The sequence below is a fragment of the Sitophilus oryzae genome, unplaced genomic scaffold (assembly GCF_002938485.1).
Source record: "Sitophilus oryzae breed Bouriz unplaced genomic scaffold, Soryzae_2.0 scaffold_1583_pilon_pilon, whole genome shotgun sequence".
NCBI classification, from domain to species: Eukaryota; Metazoa; Arthropoda; class Insecta; order Coleoptera; family Curculionidae; genus Sitophilus; species Sitophilus oryzae.
The window spans coordinates 914,353-926,614 of record NW_022146262.1 but is presented as its reverse complement, the minus strand read 5'-3'; the positions used below and the strand labels follow the sequence as shown (position 1 = coordinate 926,614).

The 12,262-nt window shown below is 30.7% G+C and overlaps 1 protein-coding gene across 1 annotated transcript; it reads left to right on the top strand.

Moving 5' to 3' along the window:
- Positions 1-116: 116 nt before the first annotated feature.
- On the top strand, positions 117-12,186 carry LOC115879685 (eukaryotic translation initiation factor 2A). Its single transcript, XM_030896620.1, has 9 exons — positions 117-332; positions 396-540; positions 602-820; positions 886-1,089; positions 1,144-1,355; positions 5,398-5,643; positions 9,705-10,061; positions 10,278-10,453; positions 11,963-12,186. Exons 1-9 carry the CDS (start codon positions 308-310, stop codon positions 12,086-12,088), a joined length of 1,710 nt encoding a protein of 569 aa, XP_030752480.1. The 5' UTR covers positions 117-307; the 3' UTR covers positions 12,089-12,186.
- The last annotated feature ends 76 nt before the right edge of the window (positions 12,187-12,262 follow it).

The window sequence follows — 12,262 nt, the reverse complement described above, 5'->3', positions numbered from 1 at the left end:
TAAAATCTTGTTATCTGTCAAAGTTCTGTGATTTTTATTGGCCGATTTTCCCTGAAACGTTTGTTGTGATTGGTCGTTGTGAAATACAAATGACATTTGTCAACATTTACCATGTGTTTTTGACAATTCATTAATTTCCAAAACTTCTGTCGGTATGTTGGCTCGTGCACATCCAAAATGATAGTTTTTGTGTTAAATATACTAAATATTACTTATTTATTTAAATATGGTTTGAATAATTTTTGATATTTTTACGATAACCCAAAGGAATTAGGTTTTATAGTCCTTAAAATCATTATAACCTAACATGGCTCTTTCTATACCAATTTTCGGTAAGTTTTGTTTGTTCCACATTATTTTGTATTTAATTAGTTATATATTATTGTGATTTATAGCTAGGGGATCTAGTGGAATCAGTGCTGTTTTGGGTCCTCCGAATTTCGAGCCATTGAAAGATGTACCACCAATTCAAAGTAAAGCATGTCGGACTCTGATATTTAGTCCAGATGGAACATATTTTGCTTATGTTATGGGATCTACGTAAGATATTCGTGTACATTTCTTGTATACACTTCAAAATTAATGTGGCATTGTATTTTAGGATTACTGTACTTAAAACTGGAAACTGGCAAACAGTTGCCACAATTCAAGATACAAAAACGTATCATTTGGCTTTTTCACCAAAAAGTACATTCTTAATGACTTGGGAACCGTTTACTGTGAGCAATGCAAATCCTCAGGGCAATCCAAATCTGAAAATTTATAGAACAGAAAATGGGGAACTAATAAAAAGTTTTGTTCAGAAGAAACAAACCAACTGGTATGGAAAGGATCTATTGAATACCTATATGATTATTTTTTTAAATTACGTTTTTGCTTGGTTAGGGAACCACAGTGGAGTAATGATGAAAAGTTATTTACTAGGCCAGTTAATACTGATGTTGTATTTTATGAAGACCTTAATTTTGAAAAAATTGTTTCAAGACTATCGGGCCATAAAATTGTATCTTACAGTTTGTCCCCTAATACTGGCTCTTATTTTGTCTTATGTCATACTCTGGGAAGCCCAGGCCAACCCTCTTTTGGAAGGTCAAAATAATTTATAATGTTCAAGAATTTTAAATAATTTTTTAACTATTTTAGGCTGTTCAAATATCCAAACTTTGATAATCAGCAGTCGATTGCGAATAAAAGTTTTTTCCAAGCCGATAATATGGATTATTTATGGAACTCGAAGGGAAATAATGCATTGCTGTTGACGTCAACTGAGGTGGATAAAACTGGGGGATCTTATTATGGCAAGCAAGGGCTTCATTTTCTTGGTTTAAATGGATATACTTCTCTTGTCACAATGAGTAAGTCTGATTTTATTTTTTAATTTGTGTAGAACAAACTAATAAAGCCCTGTATAGTCTGGTAAGTAGGAATGAACTGAATATGTTTATAAAGAAGCTAAAAGAATATCTGATATATATATTACAAATAGGGTGTCCGTTATTTCCCAAGTTGATTATTTTTTTGCTGCCGTCCTCTGAAATTTTAATTTTTTCCTAAAAAAATTATCCAATGTAAACAAGCTCTTCATTTTATTCATGTTATTCGCGGTCAAAGTTATGCACATAGTTTATAATCAAATTTTTCTATAATTCACTGCAAATTCTAATTGCGCCTTTTGATTTTGACTAAAAAAGGATCTAGAGCCATTCTTTTTTCAATAAAACAATGTTTCTTTACCAACTATATGGAAAATTAATATTGCGCCGTCTATGATAAATTGATCAAAACTATAATTTAAGGTTATTGTTTCATTGCCTTTCAGTGTTCCTAAATATGTGTGTCAATTGAAAACACAAAACATCCCCCTTTAGAACTCCGTCTGTCATGTTAAGAAATGAAAGTAAATAATAAAGCGCCTCTCGTGTTTGTTCGCACTCAAAACATTTCAATTAAAAATTAAAAATGAAGAGCTTGTTTACATTGGATAATTTTTTTCTCTAAAAAAATTATCCAATGTAAACAAGCTCTTCATTTTTAATTTAAACCGTGCCGGAATCATGATACTTTCCCCATTTAAATAACATGGGATTTTCTGACCTTTTGCGTATATTTTTTTTTAAAGCAAATGAACCTACAGTTTCGACAAAGACATATTCTGATACAAAATTTTACGCTCTACAAAAAAGGCCTCTTTGGTTTTTTCCATAAAAACATTCCTTTAAAAGTTATTCGCGGTCAAAGTTATGCACATAGTTTATAATCAAGTTTTTCTATCGTTTCCTGCAAATTCTTTAAATTTAATTTGATACAAGTAATATTTAAGATAAAAACCACTCGAAATTTGTTCATACTTTTCAATCACAAAACATCCCCCTTTAGAACCTTTTCTTTAATGGCCATAAGCGGGAGTAAAAGACCAACCGCCCGAACACCAGAGGCGCCACCGGTCATCAAATCTAATTTTGACACAAGGGGTCGCGCTTATCTTTTTCAATTTTAATTCAATATTTATTGTTTTCATACTATATTATTAGACTTTGTTGTATTTTGTGAATGTATAAATGTTTTCTTAGTATAAAGTTGCATTATAGTAATTTAAATTATATTACATACATATTTAAGATTCAAATATTATGACATATATGTCAGTTGCCGTCTAAAATGTCATCTTGATAACAAAAAGTTAGTTATTGTCAAAAGTAGTTAAAATCATGTTAAAATATCAAAATTTACAAGTTATAATTAGATATTTTATATTATTTCAACAACAAACACATAATAGTACAGCGTAATGTTGATATGCAGGTCCAAAACAAAAAGTGCCGTTATATTTTTAGTTTTCGTCGTCAGCCGCGGAAGTTTCAGTGATTTTAGTGTTGTCGGATATTTTTATTTGTGAAATAGAAATATTGCGTTTGGATTGCAAAACTAAAAGTGGAAGTTTTATTGCAATGTAAGTAAGCGTTTGTCCATTTTATATTTTACTTTTTTCATACCTACGACAAATATAGATATATTAAAATTTTATAATTCGTTTTATTTAAAAAATGTTAGAAAACAAGCTTGTAATCCTGTAATTGACATAATTGTTATGTAATATATTCCATTTAAATGTAATATATTACTTTACAATTTAAAAAATGTAAATTTAAAAAATATATTAAAAATATATACAGGCATTAATTGAAATTTTTTGAGTGCGAACAAACACGAGAGGCGCTTTATTATTTACTTTCATTTCTTAACATGACAGACGGAGTTCTAAAGGGGGATGTTTTGTGTTTTCAATTGACACACATATTTAGGAACACTGAAAGGCAATGAAACAGTAACCTTAAATTATAGTTTTGATCAATTTATCATAGATGGCGCAATATTAATTTTCCATATAGTTGGTAAAGAAACATTGTTTTATTGAAAAAAGAATGGCTCTAGATCCTTTTTTAGTCAAAATCAAAAGGCGCAATTAGAATTTGCAGTGAATTATAGAAAAATTTGATTATAAACTATGTGCATAACTTTGACCGCGAATAACTTTTAAAGGAGTATTTTTATGGAAAAAATTTTGTATTAGAATATGTCTTTGTCGTCTGTAGGTTCATTTGCTTTGGAGATAAAAAATTAAATGCAAAAGGTCAGAAAATCCCATGTTATTTAAATGGAAAAAATATCACGATTCCGGCACGGTTTAGATTAAAAATTAAGAGCTTGTTTACGTTGTATCATTTTTTTAGAGCAAAAACTAAAATTTCAGAGGGCGCAATGTGGTCAATTTTGTCAAATTAGCCGGAAAAAAATATTAGTGAAAATTACTTAACTTTGATTACTAGCTATATCCGATTTTATATGTTAGGTATCATAAAATTACATTAAAAATATAATTAATAAGAACAAGTCGTATACAGGGTGTATAATAATTAAAAACTTGGAAAAGTTTCGTTATTTTTTATTTTAAATAGATTTTGGTCGCGATCATTTGCATATGTTAGATATTTACAAATTATCATATTATAAGAATAATGCTATGGATCTTACAAATTTTGCTAACAGTTACTTTTAAAAAGTCAACAACCTCCAAGCATTTAATATGGGCAATACGTCCTAAAAATTGCCTGGACTTAATAGACGGACTGGGACGGTAAATTTGTAGGTTTGGTAAAGTTGTCTAATGGTTTAACTATCAACTTAACTTTATTTAAAACTGAAACCTCATAAGACTTTTTTCTGCTAGTTCATTAAAAAAATGTATATTCTAATAATTTAAAAAAAAATCTAACCATATCAAAATTATTTACTCATATTTAGTACTCAACAGAAGAACATTAATGTCAAAAAACTTACCAACAACAATTGCTCTTTCCATTTTAGATAGTATTAATGACATATAACTTTTTGCACGGAATACGCAAATTAAAAACTATATTCATGTGCAAATAACAAGATTATTTAGTTTAATTTGTCAACTATACTACACTTTCAATCAAAATAACAGCATAGATAAACGAAACAAGTTTAGATTGGAAAGTGCCCATAAGGACAATGTAAACCCTATTTGGCGCTATTCTTGCAACTGTCGCGACCCAAAGCTTTTGAAAATTTTGGAGCGGTTCGGCTTTTTCCGGAATTATATCGCCAAATATTGTTTATTCAAATTTATTATTATATTCGTTTAATTTTATAAATAAAAAACAGTGTGTTGCATACAAGAAACTTTATTTTATATAAGGACGCATGTATGAAATACCTATGAAACATTGGAAACCGACGTTATGCCACGATCCACGATGGTTTTTGCAGTTCACAGTTCACAGCACAGCTTTTTAAGTTTTTAATGCCACTTTGTCACAATTATCACCGGTTGGAGTAAATAAAACTTGAATTAAACTCACAAGATAGCAATTATTACTTTGAAAATGGACTCTATAAACACTTTTCGGAATTTCTTTAATGAGAGCGGTTTAGATTTTGAAAGATTATTATGATTTTTGAAGATTCTGATTTTGACAAGAGAAAATTATTTCTGTTTTTGTTTGGCCGTTGTTCTTAGCGACCGCTATAGCAGCGCCAGATCGCGTATAACGGTCGCGACCCAAAATAATTTCGCGACCTTAAATTTTTACGGGCTTTCCAATCTAAACTTGTTGCATTTATCTATGCTTTCCAATCTAAACATGTTTCATTTATCTATGAATAACAGTAAGTTCGCAACGACCTTTGACATATTTGTTAATGAAATGTTTTTAGCAACTATTTCAAAGCCTACTTATGGAGTTTTTGACGCCGCTTAGCCTCATCAGATTTTTTAATTTTCCTGTTAATTTTTAAAAATTGACCACAGTGGGGCGGCAGCAAAAATAAAAAGTCGAAAAAAAAAATTATAGTGATATATTTTTTTTCTAGATAAAGAAGGACCTATTTACAGTGTACAGTGGTCGCCGAAAAATCAAGAATTCTGCGTAGTGTATGGATTTATGCCGGCTAAGGCTACAATTTTCAATTTGAAATGCGAGCCGGTGTTTGAGTTGGGTACTGGGTCCAGGAATTCTGTTTATTACAATCCTCAGGGTAACATACTGTTGTTGGGTGGATTTGGCAATCTTAGAGGTCAGATTGAGACATGGGATGCTGTCAACAAGAAGAAAATAGGTAATATTTTAACTGTATTTCTTTAACTTTTTTACACTCTTAGTGTTTATGAATTTTGTACCTTTATCAATAATAATATGTAAGGAAATAAAGTCATTATGTTCAGAACTCAATACAATGCTACAAAAGAAACTGATGCTAAAAAAAGCATACAAAATTTGATACCCTCTAAAAGACAAAGAATTTTTGTATAGAGGTGAATTGTGTCCAATTAACGTATTTTAATGCCAAAAAATCGTAGTAGTTCTATGGCCACGGAATATTGGGACATCTTCTATACAGGATTGTTCATCAGATACAACGCAGAGTATTGTAGCTAAACGATTAGATTTTTACAAATTGTAAGTTGTGGGTTCGTTGGAGGACTATTAGAGCTACAATTTAAAAATATTTTTACAAGATAGAGTGTCCCAAATAAGTAAAAAATATTATAGTTGTATTTTTTTAAATGGAATATCCTATATATTATTCTATTTTTAGATTCTGCGATTGAAATATAGGTAAATTTGATCAAGGTGTATCACACTTAAACTTTACCCTTTTTTAAATATTTTCAGTTTTATGAAATTGCAGTAAAAATGTAAGGCTTCATTTTTCCAAGGGCATCAAAGTTTTTAATACTAAATATTTACTGAAGTTTATTTATGTGACAGATATTGTGTTGCAATAATAAACAAAAACTACCTTATACAGAGTGTCTAAAAATTTATATTAAATAATTACTAGCTGTGAACTGCGATAACTTGTTTAATTTAAATGGAACATCCTGTATATTTTACGAGAATCAGATGCAAAATATAATTGTCTATCATATTGTATTATACCATTTTTTACCTATCTCTTCAGGTTTGCGCAGAAAATGAATTTTCTTATAATTTAGACCTCATTTATCACTATACCCATGGAATATTGACATTTTAGATTCTTTTTAAAGATGTAAGAAATTTTCAAAGAGTACCATATACTGATATTATCGATATAGTTCGCTTATTTCATTAAAAAATGAAATAAAAAAACGTTTAAATATTTTTTGTGAAAGAGGACCAATTAATATGATCCTAGTAGTCAAACTACATTATTTGACTGTTTACGTTGATTAATAATTGCTTCAAATACTAAAAAACTGAATTTTGTATGTGTATTACAGTGTGGTAAAAAGTAACACCTTAATAATTATATTTCTTTTTTTGACAAATGTTTATTTATTACAACAGAGACGTTCATTTTCATAACTTATTATTATATTAATTTCTGATTCAAATCCATATTTATTAAGAATCATTTATTAACTAACACAATTAAGTATGTAATTAATTAGTATTTAACACCTTATAAATTTTTCCAAAAAATCCTTTATGGGTATTTCGCCACTGCACTGCAAGAAAATCCACAAAATAAAATAATTATTTTTTGTAAACACTTCTGCGTTAAACCTAAACGGACGCTGCTTGTCAGAAGTTATGTTTACAGTAATATAAATTTGCCTAACAAAGAAAAAAAAATGCTTAACGTTTCGGAAAGTTATCTCTTTCCGTCGTCGGAAGCAAAAAAAAACAAAAAATAAAGAAAAAAACTATTTAAAATATTTAAATTCTTCGAGAACACTTTACTTTTTTAAAACAGATACGTCTACAAGAAACCGTTGACGTTCTGTTAAAATGACATTTTTTTAACTTGATATTTAAACTTCAAAATTAACAATTACTACCTGATAACAATTACTTAATAAGGTAAAACCAAAAAGCCCCAAACTTTCTGTATGATTATTTTTAAATTTTACGTATGTTATGTTTATTTATCTTGTTGTATCTATTGTTCTTTAAAATCAAAGAAGCGATTGCCATACATTACTAACATCTACAGATGCATGAGCAATACATTTATTTTTTTATTAGATTGAATTAAAAAAACCTCTTTTATTTTTCTTTTAGAGGCTATCGCTTCATTCATTAAAATTTTGGCGTTATTAAAATTTATTCTGTGCCCTGTGTCCCAAGAATGCTGACAAATCTTAGATTTGTGAAAATCTCCCTTTCTTAAATAATCTTTATGTTCTTTAATTCTAACATTTAAGGGTCTAGATGTTTCACCAATGTAAAATTTATCGCATTCACAGGGTATTTGGTATATTACATTTTCTGTTTGTTGTTCTGTATTCATTGGTTTAGTATGTGATAAAATGAAAAAAAAAAATAAAGAAAAAATAAAAAAATGCAATAAAATCTTATAAATTTTATTTCATTTTTTGACGAATGTTTATAACAACAGAGACGTTCATTTTCATAACTTATTATTATATTGATTTCTGAGTCAAATCCACATTTATTTAGAATAATTTATTAATTAAAAAATAAATTAAGTATGTAATTCACTAATGTTTGGGCGGAAATAATGGTGGTATATTTAATTGTTACACTCTTTTACAAAGATTTAAATAGTTTTTTTTAAACATCATTTTTTATTTGTCCATTTTGTACATATTTTGCTTTAAAAAATCTAAAATGTCAATATTCCATGGGTATATATGAGGTCTAAATTATAAGAAAAAGCATTTTCTACGAAAAATTGAAGATATAGGTAAAAAAGGGTAAAAGACAATTAAATTGTGCATCTGATTCTTGTAAAACATACAGGATGTTCTATTTTAATTAAACAAGTTATTGCCGTTTAAAGCTAGTAATTATTTAATATAAATTTTTGGACAGTCGGTATGAGATAGTATAATTTTTATTATTGCAACACAATATCTGATCAATAAGTAACTTTCAGTAAATATTTTGTATTAAAAACTTTGATACTCTTGGAGAAATGAAGCCTTAATTTTTTTTTACTCCAATTTTACAAAATTGAAAATATTTCAAAAACGGTAAGGTTTAAGTATAATAAACCTTAATCAAATTTACATTTATTTCAATAGTAGAATCTAAAAATAGAATAATATACAGGGTCTTCCATTTAAAAAATTACAATTTTAATATTTTTTACTTATTTGGGACACACACTGTATTTCGAAAATTAATTTTAAATTGTAGCTCTAATACAAGAACGGTAAACTAATAGGATTGCTCATCCTCATAAGATGTACGTTCGCCTCTTCCCGCGCTTCAGCTGACAGTTGTGACGTCATTGTAGTCCTTGTCATGATAGTGTGTATTATTAGTTGCCAATGGTAAACATATAAAAATGACAGCTGAGAAATTTTGAGTTAATTATTTTGTCAATGTTAAATGTGAAAAAGGTGTTTTTAAAGTTTTTAGAGCTATAGAGTGTATAAATACGTTTATTTTATGTTGTGGATTGTGACAGAGTGCTTACTAAGTGCTTACGATATTGTTTATTATTATTTTAAAGCAAAATATGGAAGTACTTTAAAAAGAATGCCTGCAAAAGGTGATGCTGGGAACTGCTGTTCTTAAAAATGCATTATCCGAGTATTTAATACGATTTATACAGTTAATTTTCTATACTGCATACATATAAGGTGTTTAAATAAATAAACTAAATAATGAACGTTTTGCATCCGGCAACCAATAATGCACGTGTGTGTAGTATTGGTTGCCGGATAAGGACTAATAACTTTTAAATAAAATATACGACGGCCTCCCCATAAGAGCAATGAGAGGATTTACGTCCCAGTATTGAAGGACAGAAAATCGAGTCTGAATGGTTTCAGGACATAAGTTCGTCCTTGTTTAGTCAAACCTCCTAGAACACAAGGATAGACTTATGTAGGAAATGCATTGAAATTCTATAATCATCCTTCATATGGGGACAGGAATTTAAGCGGTACCATCCATGTATTTTATTTAAAGGTATTTGAATAACCATGACAAGGACTACAATGACGTCACAAAGCGAGGAGTTTCGCATGCACCTGGCAGACACTTTTGGCTGAATGAGCAGTCCTATTAGGTTAACTGTTCTTGGCTCTAATAGTCCTTCAACCCAAAACTTACAATTTGTAAAAATCTAATCGTTTAGCTACAATACTTCGTGTCGTATGTGGTGAACACTCCTTACTAATTTCTCCGAAACTGAGACAATATTTTTCTTATACACAGGCAGTTGTGAAGCCCCAGATTCAACCAACCTCGAATGGGCTGCCGACGGGGAACATTTCCTAACCTCCACTACAGCCCCACGTTTGAGGACAGCAAACGGTTTTAAGGTGTGGCACTACTCCGGATCTCTGTTACACGAAGTGAGCTGGCCTCAAGGCGAGGAGCTCTACGAAGTCGTGTGGAAACCCTTTCCTAAACTGGCATTTAAAGACCCACAGATAACAAATAAAAAGGTCGAGGGCATAGTTCCCAGCCAGCCACAAGCTTCTAAACAGGCTTACAGGCCTCCATCAGCCAGGAATAAGCCGGTGGTGAATTTTAAGCTTCACGATGAGGACGAAGAAGCCCATAAAGTCGGTAAGTTGCTGTAGGAGATTTTGAATGATCGGTATGTATAGCCAAAGTCAGTTGCACTGGTTTGAGGTTCTTTTGTTATTTCGGCACTGCCTTTGTCTCTAAGTCTAACTCTAAGAAATACTTTTACTGCATGCTGAAATTCTGTGTTGCACAAAATATAACTTAACGTTTTTAGGTTAATTGAGCTAATATTTGTTGATTTTTTTGTATATTCAGGTTCAAATAATAACCCATCTAAGGCGGCGCTGAAGAACAAAAAGAAGAGAGAAGCGAAGAAAGCAAAGCAAGGTGAAGATGGGGAAGAGCAGCAATCAGCACCGTTGGTCAGTAGCGTGAAGGTAGAACTGACAGGGGATCCAGAAATTGACAAAAAGCTGAAAAATATCAAAAAGGTAAGAATTTTTCTACTAAACGTCTATCGGCAGGCCGTCTGGCTGCCGATAAACGTTGCGTTCACTACTGCGCATTGAAAATATTCCTATTTTGGGGGAACACCTAATGGGAACACCGATTTCCATTAGAACACCGAAGTTAAGCGACGTAAGGCGATACTGGGGGATGGACGGGTGACCGGTTCGAAACTCTGTATCGTGCTGTTGTTCAAGGGAAAAGTGTAAAATCTATTGATACACACTACTCATTCACGCCCGTTCGAGGCGGGATGAGATCGGATATCTTGTAAGAGTTAATTTAGACACTTCCTAAGTCGGTAGGCCACTGACCATGATATGGCCGAGGACCGCGGTTCGGATGCCGCGTAAACAAAGTAGGCCCCGTCCAGATTAGCCCTGGCAGCAAAAAGGAGACGTTAACTGAAATCTGTACTTTTTTTCCTCGAAAACGTTGCTTGCTCTTAGACTATTACGGAAAATTTCTATTTTGATATTTATTTTTTACACTTAATACTTTTTTTATAATTTATTTTTTTGAAAAATAAGTCTTAAAGTTAAGTATGTATTAAGTTCTCTAAAGTCTGCCAAACGAGTACTGGCAGATTTTGATAGATGAAATAAAAAAAAATGATGTAAATGTAATTTACCTCTGGATTAAAATGATAGACACAATTGTCTATTATGTATTTTCTCATTGGACAGACTTTGACCCAGTATGTCCCTCCTAAATAATTAATTTGCATTTTAACATGTATGATAATAAAAGCAATAAAACACAAAATCACCACAATAGACCAAAACACTTTTACTTTTACACTGGACGCGCGTTTCGCTAACCATGTTAGCATCATCAGCAGATGATTAAGACTGTTTTAAGTCTTAAACGTAACGCGTGGTGATTTAGTGTTTTATTTTGCTGTGTAACACTAAAGGGGTTCCAACCCCTAACTGTAATAGTAATGTATGATAATGATGAAAGAATCCTATAAAATTAAATAGGCAAGTAATAATAGGAAAAAATAAAAAGGTTAAAAAGACACAAAAAATTACTTTCAGTTCACGTAAGGGGGGTAACGAAATTCTCTGGTAGCGAGCAATTCTTGGACGTGCTATAAATATTTTAAATAACAAGAAAAAGAAGAAAAACAATAAAAAATAAATCACGCAACTATTTTACCCATAAGGACTGCACTGTTCTCCAAGCTCGATCTACTACCGCATGTATAGAGGTAGCGATCTATAAAATATATTGCTGTTTATTTACATATGTTTTCTAGAAAATTGATCGTACTCCAATATTGTGTCTGCATTCTTAAAATTCTTTTCGTAGATACAGCTCCAGTAAACATACATTACTTATAATTAGCCGCCGTGTCCTTTGTCGCATGACATGACCAAATGATTTTTGTTGTTCCAAATAAATGTTTAATAACTATATAATAAAAAATCCATTGTTTTGTTAAAGTCCATTGTCCAAGTTAAAAATATTCGTGTTTTTTTTTTCTTCAGAAACTGGATGCGATAGAAAAGTTGAAGAAAGACCAAGCTTCCGGGAAAACTCTGGAAATCAATCAGCTGGCGAAAATCAAAGGAGAGGCTGATTTGTTGAAAGAACTGGAGAATTTAAAAGTCTAAAAAAATATATATAAATGAAAAGGAGAAATATTTTATATATTTTTTAATGACATTGTCTTGTTGCGCTTTGATGGAAATAAATGATATGATTGAGTTTATAGGATTTGTTTTATTTGATTGATTCGATTATTTTAGACCATTTAATCTCAAACTTTTACGCTACTTTGAATTTTC